The 26,937-nt window shown below is 40.3% G+C and overlaps 1 protein-coding gene across 3 annotated transcripts in view; it reads right to left on the reverse strand.

Annotated features, from left to right (window-relative positions):
- The window catches only part of LOC124038405 (leucine-rich repeat-containing protein 1-like), a 72,959-nt gene that overhangs the window by 13,130 nt on the left and 32,892 nt on the right, over positions 1-26,937 (reverse strand). For all 3 annotated transcript variants that reach the window (XM_046354254.1, XM_046354256.1, XM_046354255.1), the window contains exons 3-12: positions 24,468-24,546; positions 23,157-23,246; positions 19,360-19,416; positions 18,775-18,838; positions 18,183-18,257; positions 16,207-16,351; positions 15,305-15,423; positions 14,705-14,788; positions 9,600-9,715; positions 6,642-6,814 (exon numbers count right to left, since the gene is read on the reverse strand). In XM_046354254.1, coding sequence (XP_046210210.1) covers positions 6,642-6,814; positions 9,600-9,715; positions 14,705-14,788; positions 15,305-15,423; positions 16,207-16,351; positions 18,183-18,257; positions 18,775-18,838; positions 19,360-19,416; positions 23,157-23,246; positions 24,468-24,546 — 1,002 coding nt within the window. The remainder of the gene's footprint in view (positions 1-6,641; positions 6,815-9,599; positions 9,716-14,704; positions 14,789-15,304; positions 15,424-16,206; positions 16,352-18,182; positions 18,258-18,774; positions 18,839-19,359; positions 19,417-23,156; positions 23,247-24,467; positions 24,547-26,937) is intronic.

A 26,937-nucleotide genomic window follows, 5' to 3' on the forward strand; every position in this document is an offset into this window, starting at 1 on the left:
GGTCAAAGTGTCATCATGTTTAAATATATCTTTTACTCACTACCTTTTTTTAGTGGGGAAAGAAGGGTGGCAGTGTCTGGAATCATTCTATGCTCCCTCTAATGTTATTTCTATCTTAACCTATAGCCTCACTCTCCTTTCCGTGAGCTTGTCCAGGTTTGGTTGTAATTTTGAGTTGGTTGTATCTAAATGACAATTTGATATATGCCTGTTGATATGGAGGATTGGTTTATGGTTCTGGGGTTTGGGAAAGGAGACAAAGCTGAACGATGAATTATGTCTATGCTGTCTGACTATGTGTGACTTTGCTATTAAAGGAACTCAGTTGCATTGTAAGGGGGCTCTCAGAGAATTCACTGAGAGACACTGAATTGATCTGAGAGTCACAGGATTGTGATAGAGCTCATATAATTAAAGATGGACTTTTATAACTAACTCTGACGTGTGTGTGTGTGTGGTTTGCTCCCATGATTTGGTAAATAGAGGAAATTTCCACGACACATGCTCCGTAGTCATTCACTCAATGATTCAAATAAAATAAAAACATGACATGTGGGTGCAGCAACCAGGTTGTGGAGATCGCGCAAAATAATCACTATCAACAGTTGGATCAGGCCTAGATTACACAAGGCCTCAGTTGAGTCAGAGAGCGAGCCTCTCCTCGCCCAGCAGAGAAAGATTTTAATGGCAGAAGTTCAGTTGGGAGTTAAGCCTCTTTATCTGGGGCAGAAAGCAGCCTACTGGTTAGAGCGTTGGGCTAGTAACCGAAAGTTGGCTAGATTGAATCCCCGAGCTGACAAGGTAAAAATTGGTCATGCTGGCCATGAACAAGGCAGTTAACCCAGTGTTCCTAGGCCGTCATTATAAATAATAATTTATTCTTAACTGACTTGCCTAGTTAAATGAAAAAAAATTATAATAATTTTAAAAAGCTGTCCAAGCCGCAGACAGTTTTTGGTACACTTTCCCAGGTCTGTGCCTCAACACAATCCTGTCTCGGAGCTCTACAGACAATTCCTTTTACCTCATGGCTTGGGTTTTGCTCTGACATGCACTGTCAACTGTGGGACCTCATATAGACAGGTCTGTGCCTTTCCAAATCATGTCCAATCAACTGAAATTTACCACAGGTGGACTCCACAGAAAGAAACATCTTAAGGATGATGGATGGAAACAGGATGCACCTGTGCTCAATTTCGAGTCTCACAACAAAGTGTCTAAATACTTATGTAAATAAGGTATCGGTTTATTATTTTTTATAAATTAGCAAAAAATCTAAAAACCTGTTTTTTCTTAGTCATTATGGGGTATTGTGTGTAGATTGATGAGGATTTTCTATTTTATTTAATCCATTTTAGAATAAGTATGTAACATAATAAAAATGTGTAAAAAGTCAAGATCTCTGAACACTTTCCGTGCGCACACACACACACACACACACACACACACACACACACACACACACACACACACACACACACACACACACACACACACACACACACACGTTTTAGAACACCTACTCATTCAAGGGTGTTTCATTTATTTAGACTATTTTCTACATTGTAGAATAACAGTGAAGACATCAAAACTATGAAATAACACATATGGAATCAGGTAGTAACCAAAAAAGTGTTAAACAAATAAAAAAAATGTAATATTTGAGATTCTTCAAATAGCCACCCTTTGCCTTGACAGCTTCACACACTCTTGGCATTCTCTCAATTAGCTTCATGAGGTAGTCACCCGGAATGCATTTCAATTAACAGGTGTGCCTTGTTAAAAGTGAATTTGGGGAATTGCTTTCCTTCTTAATGCATTTGAGCCAATCAGTTGTGTTGTGACAGCATTCTGTAGCTCAGTTGGTAGAGCATGGCGCTTGTAACGCCAGGGTAGTGGGTTCGATCCCCGGGACCACCCATACGTAGAATGTATGCACACATGACTGTAAGTCGCTTTGGATAAAAGCGTCTGCTAAATGGCATATATTATTATATTATTATTATACAAGGTGGGAGGGTATACAGAAGATAGTCCTATTTGGAAAAAAAAAGACCAAGTCCATATTATGGCAAGAACTGCTTAAATAAGCAAAGAGAAACGACAGTCCATCATTACTTTAAGACATGAATGTCAGTCAATACGGAACATTTCTAGAACGTTGAAAGTTTCTTCAAGTGCAGTCACAAAAACCATCAAGCACCATCATGAATCTGGTTCTCATGAGGACTGCCACAGGAAATGAAGACCCAGAGTTACTTCTGCTGCAGAGGACAAGTTCATTCAAATTACCAGCTTCAGAAATTGAAGTAGATGTGTGATAAGTGCCCCACGGTTTTGATCAAATCTAATAAATCACGGACCAAATCTAATGCTTGTAGGACTGGACAATATGCAAAGGAGTGACATAGAATGGGAATAGGATATAACCTGTGGGATTAAACTAATTTCACTATGGGGTAGAATTTGAAGTAAAGGCGCTTATAGCTGATCTATAAATGATTACATACAGTAGGTGTATAGAGAGGCCAGTGAGCCCTGAGAAAGCTTTTAGGTAATGAAATTGCCAATGACCAAGATCACGTAATACAAATTGAAGCCCATATAGAAAGAATCACTGACATTTACAGGTCTCTTTTTACTGTAGGCAGCTGCGGTGGTCATAGTGGTTTTGACAGTAGAACATACAAAGCTCAGTGACAGCTTAAAATATGATATCCTGGCATTTTTAAAGGTAGGACGGTATTTGAGGTTTCTGAATAATAAAAGTTCTAAATATGCTTTATGGGTAGTGCATGGCCCTAGGATGGCAACACATGAATTCCAAGTGGTTTGAAATGGGTTTTTCTCCATTCTGATTACTTTTTACTGTTCAACAAAACTTCAACAAAAATAATAGGACAAAACTGACAGTGAACTAGTCCTATTTGTAGAACATTGCATAGGAATTAAAATCCCTTTTTGTAGCCTCAAATTCCAAAACTCAACCAATGGTTTTCCATTTGCATAGTTATTTGTTCAATTCCTGAATTTATGAATTTCTTAAATTTCCTGCACTCATTTGTTAGTAATTTTCACATGGCGTTGCGTTTCTTTTGTTCTAGCATGCCTCCATTTCACCCCCCACCCAAAATTCCTTTATCAGAATTATAATTCTCCTCTGACCGTATACTTTCGGTTTAATTGCAGCTCTTACTTTCGTGGGATGATTTCCAGGGGTCTCTATTTGGCAAGCTTGCCCTCCTAAAGTTGTTCACTTGTTGTGCTAGCAAGTTTGCTAGCAGTTCATAGATGTTAGCATTTTGTTACTGGTGATGAAAATGGATGTTTGTTAGATCTGAAAGAAATGACGGCAATGTAGTCTTCCTAAAAATGTCTTTATGCAAAAGTTTATAAACATTTTATACACACACTTCTTTTCACAATGTGAAATACAATTACTGTTGTTTTTGTCACACTGCTTTGCTTTATCTTGGCCAGGTCACAGTTGCAAATGAGAACTTGTTCTCAACTGGCCTACCTGGTTAAATAACGGTAAAACAAAAAATATAAAAAATAATTTTAAAAAAACTCTGCAGACCAACTAATCCAAAACCATTTCAAATTGGGTTGAGGTCAGGTGATTGTAGAGGCCAGGTCAACTGATGCAGCACTCCATCACTCTCCTTCTTGGTAAAAATAGACCTTACACAGCCTGGAGGTGTATTGGGTCATAGTCCCACTAAGCCCAAACCAGATTGGATGGCGTATTGCTGCAGAATGCTGTGGTAACCATGCTGGTGACCTGGCCAAGATAAAGCAAAGCAGTGTGACAAAAACAACAGAGTTTCACGCACGGGGGCATTGTCATGCTGAAACAGGAAAGGGCCTTCCTCAAACTTTTGCCACAAAGTTGGAAGCACAGAACTGCCTAGAATGTCATTGTATGCTGTAGTGTTAAGATTTCCCGTCACTGGAAGAAAGCCCAAACCATGAAAAAAAACCAAGGCCATTACAACTTTACAGTTGGCACTATGAGAGTTCTAGAGTTCTCCTGGCATCCACCAAACTCAGATTCGTCCGTCGGACTGCCAGATGGTGAAGCATGATTCATCACTCCAGAAAACGCATTTCCACTGCACCAGAGTCCAATAGCGGCGAGAATTACACCACTCCATCCGACGCTTGGTATTGCGCATGGTGATCTTAGGCTTACGTGTAGCTGCTTGGCCATGGAAACCCATTTCATAAATCTCCAGACAGAGTTATTGTGCTGACGTTGCTTCCAGAGGCAGTTTGGAACTTTGTAGCGAGGGTTGCAAACGAGGACAGACGATTTTTATGTGCTACGAGCTTCAGCACTCGGCGGTTCCGTTCTGTGAGCTTGTGTGGCCTACCACTTCGCGGCTGAGCTTTCGTTGCTCCTAGATGTTTCCACTTGAAAATAACTTGACTAACAGTTGTCTGGGGCAGCTCCAGCAGGTCAGAAATGTGGAAAAACGGACTTGTTGGAAAGGTGGCATCCTATGACGGTGCCACGTTGAAAGTCACTGAGCTCTTCAGTAAGGCCATTCGACTGCCAATGTTTTTATACACCTGTCAATTTTATACACCTGTCAGCAACGGGTGTGGTTTGAAGGGGTACTATTGGATATATAGGGTATGTCTTTATTTTTGCTGAACTACTTGCTGGGGCTGAGTTAATATTTTTTTGACCTTTATTTAGCTAGGCAAGATATAACTTGCAGGATATCATGGTAGCGAATGTGTGTTAACCAGTATACCTGGATTTACTGTTACTGCTGCTAGCAACATTAGCAATGTTAGCCTTCAGGCTAGCAGGTGGCTAGCTATAGCTACCATCGGCCAACAACAGAGTTTTTGCCAGTTTGGTTATAGACGTTCAATGTCTACTATGTAAAGAAACTGAACTGCTAATAAGTGATGCTTTTCAAGGCTGCTAGTGGTTAGCTAGTAGGGGTAAGCAAGCAGAAGTGTAAAAGGGGCTATGCTAAAAGCCTGCGCACAGTATAAGTGCAACTTTTTTTAGCTGACAAATAAAAATAAAACAAATCCCAGGATATGGTCAAATGATAAATTGGCTTTATTCAGAGTGCCAATTTTTCTTTGCAAAAATAACGAGGACTCGATATGTGGGTCTTTACCGTCTTATGTGGACAGTGGCTTCACTCCTGCTCGTCTAGTGCTCCACTTTACATTAGACTAAACTCTCCTTCCAGACTCACATTAAGCATCTCCAATCAAAAATTAAATCTAGAATTCGCTTCCTATTTCGCAACAAAGCTTCCTTCACTCATGCTGCCAAACATACCCTCGTAAAACTGACCATTCTACCGATCCTTGACTTCGGCAATGTCATCTATAAAATAGCCTCCAACACTCTACTCAGCAAACTGGATGTAGTCTATCACAGTGCAACCGTTTTGTCACCAAAGCCCCATATACTACCCACCACTACAACCTGTACGCTCTCGTTGGCTGGCCCTCGCTTCATACTCGTCGCCAAACCCACTGGCTACAGGTTATCTACAAGTCTCTGCTAGGTAAAGCCCCACCCTATCTCAGCTCGCTGGTCACCATAGCAGCACCCACTTGTAGCACACGCTCCAGCAGGTATATCTCACTGGTCACCTCCAAAGCCAATTCCTCCTTTGGTCACCTTTCCTTCCAGTACTCTGCTGCCACTGACTGTAACAAACTGCTAAAATCACTGAAGTTGAGATTCCCATCTCCCTCACTAACTTTAAGAACCATCTGTCAGAGTATCTCACAGATCACTGCACCTGTTCATAGCCCATCTGTATACAGCCCATCTATCTACCTCATTCCCATACTGTATTTATTTATTTTGTTCCTTTTGCACCACAGTATCTCTACTTGCACATCCATCTTTTGCACATCTACCATTCCAGTGTTTAATTGCCATATTGTAATTACTTCACCACCATGGCCTATTTATTGCCTTAACTCCCTTATTTAACCTTATTTGCACTCACTGTATATAGACTTTGTTTTATGTTTTTTTCTACTGTATTATAGACTGCATGTTGTGTTCATTCCATGTGTAACTCTGTGTTGTTGTATGTGTCGAACTGCTTTGCTTTATCTTGGCCAGGTCTCAGTTGCAAATAAGAACTTGTTCTCAACTAGCCTACCTTGTTAAATAAAGGTGAAATAAATAAATACAAATTATATCAAATATACATTTCTCCCGAAATACAAATGTAAAGTGATATGTCATATTGGAAGGATAAAACAAATCTTCCCTTTAATGCAGAGTGCCAAGCAGAGACGCATCAGGTCACATTTTTACAGTCTTTAGGCTCCCGAGTGGCGCAGCGGTCTGAATCTCAGTGCTAGGGGCATCACTGCAAAACCTGGTTCGATCCCAGGCTGTATCCCAACCCGCCGTGATCGGGAGTCCCATAGGGCGGAGTACAACTGTCCCAGCGTCGTCCGGGTTAGGAGGGTTTGGCCGGGGTAGGCCGTCATTGCAAAATAAGAATTTGTTCTTAACGGACTTGTCTAGTTAAATAAAAAGGTTAAATAAAAATTACTCGGCCGGGTATCGAACTCCCAATATCAGGGCGGATACTCTATCCACAAGACCACAGAGTTGGTAGTACATGACAAGACCTTACCTTTACTGTCAGGTTCTAAAGGCTGCTGGGGCAGGAGAACACAGGTGAGCACTTTTTCCCCCGACTCTGGATCCATGTCATTCTGGAAGGTGAGTAGAGGCTGAGACTGGTTCTCTGACAGCCACAGGGCCTTGAGTCGCAGCATGGTCAGAGATATGGGTAGGTGGAGTAGTCTGGAGAGAGATGATAATGTGTTATTGAAAGACTGCGGAGAATATTTAGTGACCCTTATTGATTTGTGGATAGCTCAGAGTCTACATTGGTGTCAAATATTATGACTTACTTTGCTACATCTAAAAGCATTACTGGGACTGGAGTATAATAATATACACTACAGGTCAAAAGTTTTAGAACTCGTTCAGGGGTTTTTCTTTGGAGAAAAACCCCTGGGTTTATTTCTATTTTTACTATTTTCTACATCGTAGAATAATAGTAAAGACATCAAAACTATGAAATAACATATATGGAATCATGTAGTACCCAAAAAAAGTGGCTATTCTCCAAATAGCAACCCTAGGACTTGTGTGTGCAAAGCTGTCAACTTGGCATTCTCTCAACCAGCTTCATGAGATAGTCACCTGGAATGCATTTCAATTAACAGGTGTGCCTTGTTAAGAGGCACTGATGGGCCGTCATTGTAAAAAATAATTTGTTCTTAACTGACTTGCCTAGTGAAATAAATGTTAAATAAAAGTTCATTTGAGTCAATCAGTTGAGATGTGACAAGGTAGGGGAATATACAGAAGATTGCCCTATTTGGTAAAAGACCAAGTCCATATTTTGGCAAGAGCAGCTCAAATAACCAAAGAGAAACGACAGTCCATCATTACTTTAAGACATGAAGGTCAGTCAATACGGAACATTTCAAGAACTTTGAAAATTTCTTCAAGTGCAGTCACAAAAACCATCAAGTGCTATCATGAAACTGGCTCTAATGAGGACCGCCACAGGAATGGAAGACCCAGCTGCAGAGTAAAAGATCAATAAAGTTACCAACTAGAGGTCGACCGATTAATCAAATGGCCGATTAATTAAGGCTGATTTCAAGTTTTCATAACAATCGGAAATCTGTATTTTTGGACACCGATTTGGCCAATTTGTTTTTTTATTTAATATTTGTTTAACTAGGCAAGTCAGTTAAGAACACATTCTTATTTTCAATGACGACCTAGGAACAGTGGGTTAACTGCCCCATTCAGGGGCAGAACAACACATTTTCGGCCTTGTCAGCTCAGGGGATTCAATCTTGCAACCTTTCCGTTAACTTGTCCAACGCTCTAACCACCTGCCTCTCATTGCACTCCACGAGGAGACTGCCTGTTACGCAAACGTAGTAAGCCAAGGTAAGTTGCTAACTAGCATTAAACTTATCTTCTAAAAAACAATCAATCAATCATAATCACTAGTTAACTACACATGGTTAATGATATTACTAGTTTATCTAGCGTGTCCTGCGTTGCATTTAATCGATGTGGTGCGTATCGTTGCTCCAATGTGTACCTAACCATAAACATCAATGCCTTTCTTAAAATCAATACACTGAAGTACATATTTTTAAACCTGCATATTTAGCTAAAAGAAATCCAGGTTAGCAGGCAATATTAACCAGGTGAAATTGTGTCGCTTCTCTTGTGTTCATTGCACGGCGAGTCAGTGTATATGCAACAGTTTGGGCCGCCTAATTTGCCAGAATCTTACATAATTATGACATACCATTGAAGGTTGTGCAATGTAACAGGAATATTTAGACTAATGGATCCCAGCCATTGGATAAAATACGGAACGGTTACGTATTTCACTGAAAGAATAAACGTCTTGTTTTCGAGATGATAGTCTACGGATTCGACCATATTAATGACCTAAGGCTCGTATTTCTGTGTGTTATTATGTTATAACTAAGTCTATGATTTCATAGAGCAGCCTGACTGAGCGGTGGTAGGCAGCAGTAGGCTCAAAAGCATTCATTCAAACAAACCTTTCTTGCGTTTTGCCAGCAGCTCTTCATTGTGCGTCAAGCATTGCGCTGTTTAAGACTTCAAGCCTATCAACTCCCGAGATTAGGCTGGTGTAACCGATGTGAAATGGCTAGCTTAGTTAGCGGGGTGCGCGCTAATAGCATTTCAAATGTCACTCGCTCTGAGACTTGGAGTGGTTGTTCCCCTCGCTCCTATTTTTGGTTCAAACCGACGTGTCTTCGTGAGCCATGGTGTGGGTGAATCGATAATCTCCGCATGTGTATTTGCCACCATGAAGCATGAAGGAGGTGGTGTTATGGTGGGGGTGCTTCGCTGGTGACACTGCTTGTAATTTATTTAGAATTCAAGGCACACTTAACCAGCATGGCTACAACAGCATTCTGCAGCGATACGCCATCCCATCTGATTTGGGCTTAGTTGGACTAGTTATCATTAGTTTTTAAACAGGACAATGACCCAACACCTCCAGGCGGTGTAAGGGCTATTTTACCAAGAAGGAGAGTGATGATGCTGCATCAGATAACCTGGCCTTCATAATCACCCAACCTCAACCCAATTGAGATGGTTTGGGATGAGTTGGAGTGAAGGAAAAGCAGCCCACAAGTGCTCAGCATATGTGGGAAATATTTTCCAACAAAAACTGTTGGAAAAGCATTCCAGGTGAAGCTGGTTGAGAGAATACCAATTGTATGTATGCAAAGCTGTCATCAAGGCACAGGGTGGCTATTTGAAGAATCTAAAATAAAATAAATATTTTGATTTGTTTAACACTTTTTTGGTTACTACATGATTCCATGTGTTATATCATAAGTTTGAGGTCTTCACTATTATTCTACGATGTAGAAAATAGTAAAAAAAATATAAAGAAAAACCCTTGAATGAGTAGACGTTCTAAAACTTTGCCCAGTTGTGTATATAATGTAATGTGAATACGATCATAGACTAATAAATATACATTGAATTTAATTTATATGTAGCCTACCTATTTCCAGACACATCAAACACATGCAGTTCTGTGGCCTGAGAGATCTCAGAAGGAATTCTTGTCAGCCTGTTCCCTCGAACACAGAAGACATTCAGGCTACTGCAGCCTCCAATCTGGATTAGGAAAGAAAGGCATACAAATAAGACAATTTAAAACTCTAAAAGACACTGTTTTAATTTATCATCACACACCCACAAAATTCCATATACGAACAGAGAAGGTGTTCTTTGAGGCACACAGACATCTTGAGCAGTAGGCTTTGGTAAGAACAGTTCATGTAAAAAAATATAATAACAATTATTACCTTTATACCTTAGCATTTTCTAAATCACAGAACATTAATTTGTTTATAAAAATGTATTAAAAAAATGCTAAAATCTATTTGGCATAATGGGCATAGATAGGTAAACCATTAAGAGCATTTGGGTGCTTTGCCACAGAATTGGGCATCTTGATGGAATTGGGCTATGGAGTTTGGCAAAGTAGGAGCTAAAATTAGCTGCAATTAGTAGTGTGTTGAAGTAGGGACCGGATGGGCCAGCTAAAGTGCTGTAGTCAGACTGTAATCTACTATCAGCCAGCGGCCAGACAGACCTGAACTTGGACCAAATACAGTAATGGAGTCTCATCATGTTAAAAGGATCTGGCTAAGCTGATGCTCTCACTGGAGTACTAAAGATTGATTTAAAGAGGTGCCTCGAAGAGAAGTCCAAATATCAGCAGGAGTTACAGTTAGTAGGCAACACACAGGTTCTACTCAAAGTCTAGTCATTACCTCAGAAGTAGAATTAACAAAGTACTACATGCATGGGCCCACGCTTAAACAACGTCAATACCGGGTACTTTGTCTATGAAATTCATTAGAATTGTGCATTGGAAATATGAACAAATTGCAGACCTTTTTATTTGGGGGGGGTGGGGTCATTACTAAATTAATATGCAACTGTTAAATTAAAATGGAAATATGCCAAGGTCCAGCAGATATCTTACCTTGAATGTATGGATTTAAAATCACAACAAGATCAGGTTTTGAAACTTGTAGCCAATTATCAGTCATGACTATTAATTAAAAAGAACATAGCTACATCCCGACACCTGTAAACAAGTAGTTGTCTAGTACTATTGTTACTGTTAGAAATGTTAATGGTTAGAGATAATAAAACAATGACATTATCTGTGCAAATTTCTGTGGACTCACACTGAGACACAGGGACATTGTATAACTACTAAAGGGCTCTTTCAGATTAAACTTTAACCAGAGGGAGCTTGCCTTCGCTTTAATAGACAAGAGGCTAGAATGAACAACCGTATCTCTCACACGCACACGAAGCAGGCATTCTGGGACAATAAAAAAGTGCTGAATACACCAGAGAACTGCAGTCAGTGTGTGTGCGCTTGTTTGTCTGTGCTTGAATCCCCTGGAAACAAAAGAGAGCATGCCAACAGCCGGAGAGCTGAAGCCGGAGAGTTGAAATCATGCTAAAGTACAAACAGACAGTAAAGTCACACACACAATGAAGAGTCACACAGCCATGTCTAGGGTGAAGACAGTCACAGTGGGAGATGGATTTTGTGCCTGTGAGAGTGCTCCAGGTCAGGTCGATATGACAAATCGACCTTTGCCTGTATAGTACCACTGTAGCATACGCTTCCACTGAATGGGATTCAGCTCACAGAGACCAGATTTGCTGGTTAGCAGGTGTAAGGATTAGCCTTTTTACAATACCCATTAAAATCAGAGGGGGTCAGGTTTAGTCCAGCAAAGCTCTGCATGCAAATCATACAGTGATCACTGGGGGATGCACTAACCAGATTCCACTGACTCAGGGACTGAGGCTTCTATGATTTTACATCCATTTGTCCGAGCAGCAGGGTAAATCATGAAGGCAAAATGAGATGCAATCAAGGTTTATGTTAGCTTTTTCTGAGCATGTTCAGACCTAGCATGCACAAGCATTTTGCTTACAGTATTGGAGTAAAATGGTTAACATAGCATTACATAAAAATAAGCAACTTCACTCACACATTGATTCTAGAGCACCCACAGAAGAAGTGGCTCACCGCACCAAGGGAAGACATTGCTTTGGATCCAGTCCCCACTCATTCAGATAATACAAGAACGGGGTTGTAAATCACAATGTCCAGTGGAACTACTTCACTGCTGCATCACAAAACGTGATCGATACGGTAAGATCACAACGGGAGATGGAAGAAAACTGACAAAAAAGAAGGAAAAGTGCTTGTATCCCAGAAAGAAGGAAGCAGCCTCATGTCCTGACAACATAAAAAAATATAGCTAAGATGATAAAAGCTTGGCACAAATACACTTGACCAGTGGTTCCCAAACATTTTATAGTCCCGCACCCCTTCAAACATTCAACCTCCAGCTGCGTACCCCCCTCTAGCACCAGGGTCAGTGCACTCTCAAATGTTGTTTTTTGCCATCATTGTAAGCCTGCCCCACACACACCCTAACTATACGATATATTTATTAAACATAAGAATGAGTGTGAGTTTGTCACAACCTGGCTCTTGGGAAGTGACAAAGAGCTCTTATAGGACCATGGTACAAATAATAATCAATAATTTTGCTCTTTATTTAACTATCTTACATATAAAACCTTAATTGTTCATCGAAAAATGTGAATAATTCATCCTAGGTTAATGAGAAGGGTGTGCTTGAAAGGATGCTCATAACTCTGCAATGTTGGGTTGTATTAGAGAGAGTCTCAGTCTTAAATCATTTTCCACACACAGTCTATGTCTGTATTTAGTGTTCATGCTAGTGAGGGTCAAGAATCCAGTCTCACATAGGTGCGTGGTTACAAAGGGCATCAGTGTCTGAATAGCGCGATTTGCCAAGGAAAGATATTCTGAGCGCAGCCCAATCCAGAAATCTGCCAGTGGCTTCTGATTAAATTCAAATTTTCACAGAACCGCTTGTTGCAATTTTGATGAGGCTCTCTTGTTCAGATATCGGTAAGTGGACTGGAGGCAGGACATGAAAGGGATAACGAATCCAGTTGTTTGGGTCATCCGTTTCTGGAAAGTACCTGCGTAATTGCGCACCCAACTCACTCAGGTGCTTCGCTAAATCACATTTGACATTGTCCGTAAGCTTGAGTTCATTTGCACACCAAATCATACAGTGATGGAAAGACCTGTGTGTTGTCCTTGTTAATGCAGAGAGAGAAGAGCTCCAACTTCTTAATCATAGCCTCAATGTTGTCCCGCACATTGAATATAATTGTGGAGAGTCCCTGTAATCCTAGATTCAGATCATTCAGGTGAGAAAAACTTCACCCAGATAGGCCAGTCATGTGAGAATCTCATCATCAGGCAAGCGGTCAGACAAGTGAAACTTGTGGTGAGTAAAGAACTTTAAAATAGTCTCTCAATAAAATTGATAACCAACGCACTTCTGTATGTTGTGAAAGCGTTACATGGTCGCTGCCCATATCATTGCATAGTGCAGAAAATACACGAGAGTTCAGGGGCCTTGCTTTAACAAAGTTAACAAAGTTATCCACTGTAGTGTTCAAAATGTCTTTCAAGCTGTCAGGCATTCCCTTGGCAGCAAGAGCCTCTCAGTGGATGCTGCAGTGTACTCAAGTGGCGTCGGGAGCAACTGCTTGCACGCGCGTTACCACTCCCCTATGTCTCCCTGGCATGGCTTTTGCGCCATCAGTACAGATACCAACACATCTTGACCACCAAAGTCCATTTGATGTCACAAAGCTGTCCAATACTTTAAAAAAATCGTCTCCTGTTGTCCTGGTTTCCAGAAGAGGATGTCTTCCTTAATTGACCCCCATAAACATAACAAACATATACCAGGAGCTGTGCCAGGCCCGCCACATCTGTTGACTCATCCAGCTGTAACGCATAGAATTCACTGGCCTTGTATGCGAAGAAATAATTGATTCAAAACATCTCCTGTCATGTCACTGATGTGTCGTGAAACAGTGTTGTTTGATGAAAGTATTGTCTGTATATTTTTTTTGCCTTTTCCCCCAGCATTGTCTCAGCCATATCCGGGGCAGCAGGAAGAATGAAGTCCTCCACATCAGTATGGGGCTTGCCTGTCCTTGGCACTCAGCAGCTCACCATGTAAGACACTTCTAGCCCCTTCTTATTAATGTTATCTGTTGCTTTTATATACGTCTGACTACTTGAAAGTCGTCTTAATTCTCGCACAAAAAACTGTGGCTTATTTTTCTAATTGACATTTTTTTGTTTCTAAATGAGTGAAGGTTTCATCGAGTTGTGAGATAGTACTTTTCACATAACACACTGTGGCTGAGGAATGGCACTACTCCCAATCTAAGTGAACCCCAAATCAATGTAGTTCTCATCCTATTTGCGCCTATTTGATGGTCCAATGTCCTTGTCTGTTGTTCGGTGCTTTCCCGGGTAAGGGGGCAGTAGCTCTTTGGCTGCATCAGATTCACAATTGTCAGTGTCCTTGCTAGCTGGGCTAACAACAAATGTAGAATTACTGATGCTAGCATTGGATGTGCTTGTGGAAGCAGCACAACGCGTGTCGTCAACAGGTGCAGGTGTAGTACTGCTGGTATGGACAAGGCCTTACTTGTTTTTAACCATTTATCAGTTTTCAAGCCAACGGAATGAGCAGCAGCTACGTTTGGCTACACACGGACCATTAGTGGAATTCCCGCGAGAGAGTAACGGTTGGTGTGATTGGGTGTTAATTATTTGACAAGGCTACCTCTATTTGACATTGTTGTTATTTCTCTGAACACTAGATGGTTTAATTTTAGGCAGTGAAACGAGGCTACTCAGGCAAGAGAGAAAAACTCACCCAAATGTACAGCCCCGTGGGAAAATATATATATGGACTGTATGAAAATGTGAAGATAATTTTATTTTTAAAATTTAAAATATTAAAAAAGTTATTTTGTATGTGAACCACATTTGTATTGGCGTACCTCCGATGGCATTGCGCATACCCGTACCCCAGGTTGGGAATAACTGCACTAGACTATGGAATGTGGTTTCCTGTGAAGCATGAAGGACCTACGATTCATCAACAAGTTTCACATTTGCTTCAAGTGATTACATGTTGAAAGACTATAGCATACCTCTTTTGGCAAGGACGCTAGTCGGTTCCTATCACAGTTGAAGTTGGAAAGTCTCTTTAGTTTACCAATACTTCTTGGCAAACTCTAAAGAGAGAAACAACAATTAAGAAATAATACATTAAACATCTACAGTTTCCACATACAGTAATAGGTGTAGCAGTGACAGTAGACCGGCCAGTGGCCTGAGCATGGGGATTACCTGCACAGTCCCACTGTGAGGATGACATAAACATATCTGATTGGCTAGTGGTAAAGAGGATAAGTTCCTGGCGCACACTTAGATGTTTTTAGCCTATTAGTAAGTGAAGATTAAGGGCATAATGGAGGTCAAAGGTTACACAATAAGAGAATACATCCCTTCAGAAGTAAAAATACAATTTGTTATGCTACACTAAGTCACAAGGTCTTTCAAAGGACCAAAGAGGGCAGCCATTAGAGTAGAGTTATATCAAATTAAAGTGTTTGTCGTGGGCTGAAAAAGTCAGCCATGTGTCTTGTGATCTCAATTACATAAAAGAAAAGTAATTGGGTCTTACTTATTATTATGAGGGCAGGTTTGATATGTATATATGAGGAAGTATAGCGCAACCACAAACTCACCTGTAGCCGATTCTCAGTGAGCACAAGTTCAGTGAGACTCTCACAGTTGCCAATGCTCTCTGGTAGCTGGGCAAGCCGATTCTGGTCTGCTTTCAATATCGACAGTCGCCTTAGTTTTCCTGCAGAGCAAAAAAAAAAAATAGACATATGAGAGTAGTGAGGATAGCATGGCAATCAATATAATTCGTAAAACAAGTTAGTTGATTTGCAACCAACACTAGAGCCTATGGCTAATGAAACGACAGATCAATAAAACATCAAATCATTTTATATGGATTTAATGACTGTCACATTTAATTTTCCATTCATCCAAAGTTATATTGTGCCTTAAGGGATACATCACCTGTGTTATTAAATCAGTTCAGTTACCAAATGTGGACTATCTTATTATGTGATTCACAATCTCTTTTGGTAAAAGTACTAAACATGGTTTAATCTGTTCAGATTAACTTCCGGTTTATGCTCAGTTTACATTGATGTTGATCCCATCTTTGACCTAATCAGTTTCAGCATGGTCCAATGCATGACATGGTGAAACAAGTGACCAATAACAAACATGTACACAAACACACATGCATACAAACGCATGAGTGGACACAAATGCACACACACGTTTATTTTACTAACCATGTGGGGACCAAAACAATTGATTCCCATTTAAAATTATATTTTCCCCAACCTTGACCTAACCGAACTTCAACCCCAACCCATTAACCAAGCCTTTTTCCTTGTGGGGAGCAGCAAAATGTCCCCACTTGTCCGAATTTCTGACTTCTGATCCCCACAAGGATAGTAAAATCACACACACACACACACACACACACACACACACACACACACACACACACACACACACACACACACACACACAATTGTCGTGTACAGTGCAGCAGCGTGCTGACCTATGCCCTCTGGCAGAGCATTGATGAGGTTCTGGGACACCAGCAGGTCAGTAAGGGAGACCAGGCCACCCATCTCCTCTGGAAGGTGCTCCAGCTTGTTCTCTGATACATCTAGACACAGGAGGCTTTTCATGCTGCCCATCTCCTACGGGTTGAACACACTTCAATTGTAAATACATTTCACAGTCTGTGTTAGTGACTAACGATAATGGTGCATCTCGTGATTGCATTATATCAACAGAAGTCACAATATTAATTTAGCCCAAAAAAATAGGTGTTAGCCTTTCACTTTTTGGGGAATCAAACCATATTATACAAGTTCAACTGTAATTTTATATTTATTTTACCTTTATTTAACTAGGCAAGTCAGTTAACTTCTTATGGCTGCAGGGGCAGTATTGAGTAGCTTGGATGAAAGGTGCCCAGAGTAAACGGCCTGCTCCTCAGTCCCAGATGCTAATATATGCATATTAGTACATTTGGATAGAAAACACTCTGAAGTTTCTAAAACTGTGAGTATAACAGAACTCATATGGCAGGAAAAAACCTGAGAAAAAATCCAAACAGGAAGTGGGAAATCTGAGGATTGTAGTTTTTGAACTCAGCCCTATCGAATACACAGTGGGATATGGTTCAAGTTGCACTTCCTAGGGGTTCCACTAGATGTCAACCATCTCTAGAAACTTGAATGAGGCTTCTACTGTGATGTGGGGCCGGATGGGAGCTCTTTGAGTCAGTGGTCTGGCAGAGAGCCAGGTCCTGGTCATGCACATTTCACATGAGATCGAACTGCGTTCCATGGCTTTTCTACAGACAATGGAATTCTCTGGTTGGAACATTATTGAAGATTTATGATAAAAACATCCTAAAAATTTATTCTATACTTAGTCTGAAATGTTTCTACGACCTGTAATATAACTTTTTGAACTTTTCGTCCGACGTTCGGCTGGACCTGCACGAGCATTTGGATTTGTGTACAAAACGCTCTAACAAAAGTAGCTACTTGGACATAAATAATGGACATTATCGAACAAATTAAAAATGTATTGTGGATCTAGGATTCCTGGGAGTGCACTCTGATGAAGATCATCAATAGTAAGGGAATATTTATAATGTTATTTCCAACATGGCGTAGAATTGTATTTTTTTCTGAGCGCCGTTCTCAGATTATTGCATGGTTTGCTTTTTCCGTAAAGCTTTTTTGAAATCTGACACAGCGGTTGCATTAAGGAGAGCATTATCTATAATTCCATGTCTAACACTTGTATTTTCATCAACTTTATGATAAGTATATCTGTCAAATTGATGTGGCTATGCAAAATCACTGGATGTTTTTGGAACTACTGAACGTAACACGCCTATGTAAACTCAGATTTTTTTTAAATAAATATGAACTTTATCAAACAAAACATACATATATTGTGTAACATGAAGTCCTATGAGTGTCACCTGATGAAGATCATCAAAGGTTAGTGATGAATTTTATCTCTATTTCTGCTTTTTGTGACTCCTATCTTTGGCTTGGTGGTGACCTAACATAATCGTTTGTGATGCTTTCGCTGTAAAACCTATTTGAAAATCGGACACTGTGGTGGGTTTAACAACAAGATTATCTTTAAAACGGTGTAAGACACATGTATGTTTGAGGAATTTTAATTATGAGATTTCTGTTGTTTTGAATTTGGAGCCCTGCACTTTCACTGGCTGTTGTCATATCGATCCCGTTAATGGGATTGCAGCCCTAAGAGCGGCCTACACCAGCCACACCCGGATGACGCTGGGCCAATTGCTGCACTCCTATGGGACTCCCAATCACAGCCGGATGTGATAAAGCCTGGATTCGAACCAGGGACTGTAGTGACACCGCTTGCACTGAGATACAGTGCCTTAGACCGCTGCGCCACTCGGTAGACCCATAATATCAAGGCACTTAAAAAATGACAATTATTAGTCTAAATATCTCAGAAAAATCTTACTGCAGGTATTTCAGCCAACTGGTTTCCATCCAGCCACAAGTCCTTTAAGCTGACAAGACATCCTATTGTTTCTGGCTGTGTGGGAGGAAGGAATGGAGGCAAAAGAGAGAGACAGACACAGAGAGAGAGAAATACACCGAGAAAAGGGAGTGAGAGAGAGACAGAGACCGAGAAAAAAAGTGTGAGAGAAATAGAGACAATTATACACGACTGAGGCAAATGTAAACAAGACTGGAATCATTTCAACCCTGTGTAAACTGTCATTCCCTAGCCCTGTCTGGTTTCAGTCACTCTCTCAGGGAGTGTGCCTCCGTCTCAGTTACCTTTTTATAAACATCAAACCTGACATTATGATGTAACAGACTATAACTTAAAAACTCAACGTCCCTGTCACACTACCCCTTCAGGATGATAAGAGGGAGGAATTTCTATCAGTACACCAAATTATGTTTCACATAACAAGAAAAGTGTTGAGTGAGATTTGAGGGCTGCCCATTCTACACATGCTTAGCTATGCAAATTGTTTTCTTCTGTGTGAATGCTATTCCAAGAAATCAACATTTTACCGAGATTCGTAAAGTCAGAAACTCACCAAATTGTAAAGTTCATTGTTCCCTAGGTCAAGTTCTTCAAGTCTGTGAAGTAGTGATAGTGACCTGTGGAATGCACAAGAGGGGTTATATAGTTGTTTTGAAAGATGACATATAGGCTTTGAGATTTTTTAAATAATCATCATACAGTGACGGATTTATATTGTATCTGCTTCTCATTTTCAGTCTGTTTCACTGTTGTTTAATTTGAACCATGTGCGAGTGAAAATGTATTGGCCACGTAGGGAGGCTGTTGTTGTGCCAACATAATAGTCGCGCATTGGCTGAATATAGACCAACAACTCTTTAGAGGGTACACTGCATTCTATATCACCTCTAAAGTCTACACACACGTCATGTGAAACACATAAAGCTTCATCTGTGGTCTACCAAATTTGTTACATGCATGTAATGTAGCCACACAGACTTCTTACACTTTGTGGAACACTGATGTCTGGGGGGTTGGGAGCAGAGTGAAATAACAATTTCCATCTCGCATGGACTAATAAAGCAAGCCTAATTGTCTTCTGCCTCCAATTAATTTTTTGCCCTGAAACATGCAGTATCTATCCAGGGTAAGTACTTACTCTGGTAAATATGTCAGCAGATTCTCTCTGAGTTCCAGTGATACCAAGTTGGAGAGGCTGTGGAGAGAGGCAAAAGAGGGAGGGCCATTTGGTGTTTGTTATTGTCCCCAAATGATCACAAACAACAGAAAATACAGTAATCCTTTTCATGAGGATTACTGATTGAAGCCATCTAGGGCAGAGTCGATGAATTCCAAGAATTGAGGCTTTTAGAAGCACAAAATGGCTTGGAGGTAATCTTTGTTGCCAAAAGAAAGGAAAATAGTTGTAATTAGTAATCGCAGCAGCGGAGCTATGAAGCTCTGATGAGAATCAATTATTATGCACAATCTAGACATTTCTTGCCAAGGTATATATTTTTTATTTTATTTAACCTTTATTTAACTAGGCAAATATTTGCTTCCAGTCTCAGAAGATATGGCTTGGACATCAGTGGTGAAATATAGGCCTAACTGCATTAGTTAAACAAGGAGCAGAGAAATATAAAAAATATTGTGGACTGGAAAATTAAAGCCTAAAATCAATCATGGGTTATTGCGAATCAAATGGCAAAAAGTAAACATGTACACAGTACCAGTCAAAAGTTTGGACACACCTACTCATTCAAGGTTTTTTATTAATGTTTTTACTATTTTCTAAATTGTATAATAATAGTGAAGATATCAAAACTATGAAATAACACATATGGAATCATGTAGTAACCAAAAAAGTGTTTAACAAATCAAAATATATCTTATATATTTGAGATTCTAGTCAGCATTTAGTAGTCAGCATTTGCCTTAATGACAGCTTTGCACACTCTTGGTATTCTCTCAACCAGCATCACCTGGAAGGCTTTTCCAACAGTCTTGAAGGAGTTCCCACATATGCTGGACATTTGTTGGCTGCTTTTCCTTGACTCTGCAGTCCAACTCATCCCAAACCATCTTAATTGGGTTGAGGTCGGGTGATTGTGGAAGCCATGTCATCTGATGCAGCACTCCATCACTCTCCTTCTTAGTCAAATAACCCTTACACAGCCTGGAGGTGTTGGGCCATTGTCCTGTTGAAAAACAAATGATAGGCCCACTAAGCTCAAACCAGATGGGATGGCATATCACTGCAGAATGCTGTGGTACCCATGCTGGTTAACTGTGCCTTGAATTCTAAATATATCACTGAGTGTCACAAGCAAAGCCCCCCACACCTCCTCCTCCTTGCTTCACGGTGACAGCCACAAACGCGGAGATCATCCATTCACCTACTCTGCGTCTCACAAAGACATGGAGGTTGGAACCAAAAATCTCAAATTTGGCCTCATCAGACCAAAGGACAGATTTCCACCGGTCTAATGTCCATTGCTTGTGTTTCTTGGCCCAAGCAAGTCTCTTTTTCTTATTGATGTCCTTTAGTCGTGGTTTATTTGCAGCAATTAAACCATGAAGGCCTGATTCAAGCAGTCTCCTCTGTTACTTGAACTCTGTGAAGCATTTATTTGGGCTGCAATATGAGGTGCAGTTAACTCGAATTAACTTATCCTCCGCAGCAGGTGTAACTCTGGTTCTTCCTTTCGTGTGTAGTCCTCATGAGTGCTTGATGGTTTTTGGGACTGCACTTGAAAAAACTTTCAAAGATCTTAAAATGTTCTGGATTGACTGACCTTCATGTCTTAAAGTAATGATGGACTGTCATTTCTCTTTGCTTATTTGAGCTGTTCTTGGCATAATATGGACTTGGTATTTTACCAAATAGGTCTATCTTCTGTATACCTTGCCTTGTCACAACACAACACAACAGATTGGCTCCAACGCATTAAAGGAAAGAAATTCCACAAATTCACTTTTAACAAGGCACACCTGTCAATTTAAATGCATTCTAGGTGACTACCTCATGAAGCTTGTTGAGAGAATGCCAAGCGTGTACAAAGCGGTCATCAAGGCAAAGAGTGGCTACTTTGAAGAATCTCAAATATATAAAATATATTTTGATTTGTCTGACATGTTTTTGGTTACTACATGATTCAAAATGTGTTATTTCATAGTTTTGATGTCTTCACTATTATTCTATAATGTAGAAAATAGTAAAAATAGAAATAAACCCTTGAATGAGTGGGTGTCTCCAACCTTTTGACTGGTACTGTATGTAAATGTAATTTCATTTTTTTCTTATTTTTTTGCCTGTAATTTCAAGAAAACTGTTTTTGCTTTGTAATTATGGGGTATTGTCTGTAGATTGATGAGGGGAAAGAACAGTTGAATCAATTTTAGAATAAGGCTGTAACGTGGAAAAAGTAAAGGGGTAGCTCCACCCTCCCCTCTGAAGTTACAGGCAAGTATATGAGTCAAATGTCCCATCCCCTTCGAAATTTTTAAAGATGCAAAACTGTGATTTGTTCAAATGATCAGTGATGAAAAAACTGCACATCGGAACTAAGTTCCTCCTTAGTCGCATCCCACAGTCAGTTGACAGACACTACGATACCATTTATGTTACGTGCGTCTGTCCATGAGAGATTAACGAGAGATTAACAGAGGTGTAGAAAATATTTTTTTCCCCTACAAATCCATTAAGCCTACACCATTTGGGTGACAGCATTTCAGCCCTCCACAGCTAGACGAGCGAGTGAGTGAATGGATGAACAATCAATATCTGGCCTAATACTGTGCATTTATGCACGAGTAGGTCTCTCTTCTCACATCTTCACCAACTGTCACAGAGCTCTTACTAGGTCACCATGGTAACTCATAGATCAACACAGCTTTAATATGACTTTAATCGAGCACAATAAGTAACATTACTCAGTCTATAATCTAGACCTACATATCACAGAGAGAAACACAGCTGAATCATTCTGCAAAACACCATATTTACATTAACCATGTAAGGTTATGCTACATACAGTAATCCCTAATTTACAGAAACATGTCAAATCAAAACAGAGGCCTATTTAGTTTTACACTAGTTCCATTTTTTCAAGTGTTCCTTCAAAATATGTTGCTGCGTTGTGCACAACACAAAAGGGGCCTGTCAACGAGTATAGAACGATATACGGCCGGTGAGTGTTGGAGGCGTCGTATAATATTAGTGCCTCATCTGATGATGATAAATCCTAGTAGGAGCCTAAAGAGAGATTATGACTGTAGCTGCTGTCTGTAGACTGTAGTCAACATACAGTCTACTGCATGATAACGGCATGATATATTATTCAGTTATTTGAAGGGAGAGAGGGCTGGCATTCTTTTGCAAGTGAAATGTAAACAAACTTGGCAGGCTGGAGGAAATTACAGAGAAAATTTCAGGGTCGCTGGGGATAGAGGGGGACAGGAAAGAAGTAGAACTTACTGATACAACTACCCTTGTAAGTTATTATGCCATAAATCAAATAACACCATGAAATTATACGCTGGATCATCATGAAACTACCAAAAGATATTACACAGTAACATAGCAGTATTTATTAAAATGGATCGTCATGGAAACACACACAGCTCCAAACCACATCCATTGAAGGAGGGTGTGAGTGCCAGCAACTTCCAAAAATGTCAGTTACAGACAATTTGTAGTCACAGTGTCAACAATGTCATTACATTGTTCAGAACTTAAAAACAGGAAGCAGTTTCATAACCACCTGTGACTAAGAAATATGACCGACAGTAGCATACAATTTCTTACTCATTATTTTTATGTTAAGTCACAGACCATGTGAACATCAAAAGCGCATAAGTGAGAACTAAATTCCAACCCATTAAACACGTTTCTGTATGACAGGACTATAAAACAAATTATTTATTTTTTTAATGCCAGAAAGAAGCACTTACTTTCCAATGTTTTCGGGAAGAGCCTGCAACGAAATGTCATTGATGGAAAGGCATGTTAAATTCTGAAGCTCTGGAAAACTCTCAGGCAATCTGCAAAAAGAAGAGGATTTAAAATCAAAAACAGATCTTTGCAGCTGAAATAAATGTTGGCAGATTCCGGAAAAAAAATCAATGGATCCAACTGTAATTATATATTAATAATTTTGCACGCCCAATTTTTCAGTTTTTGATTTGTTAAAAAAGTTTGAAATATCCAATAAATGTCGTTCCACTTCATGATTGTGTCCCACTTGTTGACTCTTCACAAAAAAATACAGTTTTATATCTTTATGTTTGAAGCCTGAAATGTGGCAAAAGGTCGCAAAGTTCAAGGGGGCCGAATACTTTCGCAAGGCACTGTATAACAATTAGATTATAGATATATTTCAAATGCGCTGTATAGTTTTAAGCCTTCATGACACAATTCCCTTCTATCTAACATGGTCACCCAGAGACAATCTCAGACACACAATGATTCTGTCAGTGTGGGAGTGTGAAAGGTTTGTAATGCCGTACCACATTACAATCCAAAGCACAACGCTTAACCATATTATATAATCTGCAGGTCAGAGCACTACATATTCCCTTCCCCGACTGAGTAGCTGTAAAGCTGTCTAACAAGAACATCTAAGCCAGAGGTACTCAACGCTTACCCTACGAGGTTCTACTTGGTAATTCATTGCACACACTTGGTGTCCCAGGTCTAAATGAGTCCCTGATCACTGGGGAACTATGTAAAAATGCAGTGGAACTGGCTTTGAGGTTCAGAGTTGAGTTTGAGAGATCTAGGCTGTTTACTAGGTAGGCAAATTGCACATCCCAGGGCATGGCCAGTCCCAAACTGAACCATATGGCATTGTGACGGCCTCCACTAGGATGCAAACTATCCAGACCTCACCATGAGACAGCTGACAGGCAAACTGGAGCAAAACATGTCCCATACAATATTCATTAGTATAAATTACCTGTTAGATTTAATACTGTAGTTCTTCAATGTCATCAACGAAATTGTCACTAAAATGGGTCCATCGGATAGCAGTTCGAGCAAAAAAGAAATCCTGTCTGAAAATACCTTTAAAGGTACTCCATTTTCCTCTCAATATAGCTCGTTTTCTGCTTGTGTTTGAACGACTCCTTCTCTAGTTGTCATGCAAAGTTCCTAGATATAACTTACTACAGTGCTGCTACACTACTGTGTTGCTACGGTATGTTTGTTTTGTTCACTCCCATTTGCTAAACATTTATGGCGACATGAATTCAAAGATCAGTTACCTTGTTAATGGGTTTCCACTAAAGTCTGCTACTTGGAGAGCTTTACAGTTAGAAATGCTCTCTGGAATTTCCATGATGTCTATATGAGGGATGAAAAGAAATACATGTTAGCTACATCTTGATCAGCACACACTGTCCATTTATATTTTCCAACGTGGCTATGCATTTGGGTGAGGTTTTTGTCTCGCCCGAGTAGCCTCGTTTCACTGCCAAAAATAAAATGAAACCATTTAGAGTTCAGCGAAATAACATTGTCAAATACAGGTAGCATAGTCAAATAATTATCATCCAATCACAACCATTACTGTCTTGCAGGAATTCCACTGACGGTCCGTATGTAGCCAAACGTAGCTGCTGCTCATGTTGTTATCTGTACTGGCGCTTAAGCCATGACAGGGAGAAATAGTGGAGTGGTAACAAGCGTGCAAGCAGTTGCTCCCAACGCCACTTGGGTACACTGCAGCAACCACGAGAAGCACTTGCTGCCAAGGGATTGTCTGACAGACGACCATGTAATGCTTTTACAAAATACAAAAGTGCACTGGTTAACAAGGGGCAAAGTATTGACACTTTTTTGAATAGAGACTAGTTTAAAGTTCTTTGTACTGACCATAATTTTCACTTGTCTGACCATTTGCACGATGACGAGTTTCTCACACAACTGGCATCTGGGAGATGTTTTTTCTCGCCTGAATGATCTGAATCTAGGATTACAGGGACTCTCCGCAAGTATATTCAATGTGCGGGACAAAATTGAGGCTATGATTGAGAAGTTGAAGCTCTTCTCTGTCTGCATTATCAAGGACAACACACAGGTCTTTCCATCGCTATGATTTTTTTGTGTGCAAATGGACTCAAGCTTAAGGACAAGGTCAAATTGTAAAAACCTGATTGAGTTGGGTGCAAAATTACGCAGGTACCGTGAGGGAAAAAAGTATTTGATCCCCTGCTGATTTAGTACGTTTGCCAACTGACAAAGAAATGATCAGTCTCTAATTTTAATGGTAGCTTTATTTGAACAGCGAGAGACCGAATAACAACAAAAATATCCAGAAAAACACATGTCAAAAATTGTATAAATTGATTTGCATTTTAAATGGAGGGAAATAAGTATTTGACCCCCTCTCAATCAGAAAGATTTCTGGCTCCCAGGTGTCTTTCATACAGGTAACGAGCTGAGATTAGGAGCACACTCTTAAATGGAGTGCTCCTAATCTCAGTTTCTTACCTGTATAAAAGACACCTGTCCACAGAAGCAATCAATCAATCAGATTGCAAACTCTCCACCATGGCCAAGACCAAAGAAGTCTCCAAGGATGTCAGGGACAAGATTGTAGATCTACACATGGCTGGAATGGGCTACAAGACCATTGCCAAGCAGCTTGGTGAGAAGGTGACAACAGTTGGTGCGAGAAACACAAAAGAACTGTCACTCTCCCCTGTCCTGGGGTCCATGCAAAATCTCACCTCGTGGAGTTGGTATGATCATGAGAACCGTGAGGAATCAGACCAGAACTACACAGGAGGATCTTGTCAATGATCTCAAGGCAGCTGGGACCATAGTCACCAAGAAAACAATTGGTAACAGACTACGTCCTGAAGGACTGAAATCCTGCAGCACCGCAAGGTCCCCCTGCTCAAGAAAGCATGTGTACATGCCCATCTGAAGTTTGCCAATGAACATCTGAATGATTCAGAGGACAACTGGGTGAAAGTGTTGTGGTCAGATGAGACCAAAATGGAGCTCTTTGGCATCAACTCAACTTGCCGTGTTTGGAGGAGGAGGAATGCTGCCTTTGACCCCAAGAAACCATCCCCACCGTCAAACATGGAAACATTATGCTTTGGGGGTGTTTTTCTGCTAAGGGGACAGGACAACTTCACCGAATCAAAAGGGACGATGGACATGGCCATGTACCGTCAAATCTTGGGTGAAAACCTCCTTCCTTCAGCCAGGGTATTGAAAATAGGTAGTGGGTGGGTATTCCAGCATGACAATGACCCAAAACACACAGCCAAGGCAACAAAGGAGTGGCTCAAGAAAAAGCACATTAACCAGTTGAAGCTAGGGGGGGCGCTATTTCATTATTGGATAAAAAAAACGTGCCTGTTTTAAGCGCAATATTTTGTCACAAAAAGATGCTCGACTATGCATGTAATTGCCAGCTTTGGAAAGAAAGTTTGGCGTTTGGATGAATGAATTTATTTTTTTTGGTAGCCAAACACATGACGCAGAAAACGGACCAATTTCTCCTGCACAACTAATCTTTCAGGACAACTGAACATTTGCTATCTAACTGAGTCTCCTCATTGAAAACATCCGAAGTTCTTCAAAGGTAAATGATTTATTGAATGTTTTTGCTGGTTTTTGTGAAATGTTGCCTACTAATGCTAACGCAAAATGCTAAATGCTAAACGCTAAATGCTAGTTTGCCATGGTTGAGAAGCATATTTTGAAAATCTGAGATGA

This window comes from Oncorhynchus gorbuscha, linkage group LG06 (assembly GCF_021184085.1).
Source record: "Oncorhynchus gorbuscha isolate QuinsamMale2020 ecotype Even-year linkage group LG06, OgorEven_v1.0, whole genome shotgun sequence".
Lineage (NCBI taxonomy): Eukaryota > Metazoa > Chordata > Actinopteri > Salmoniformes > Salmonidae > Oncorhynchus > Oncorhynchus gorbuscha.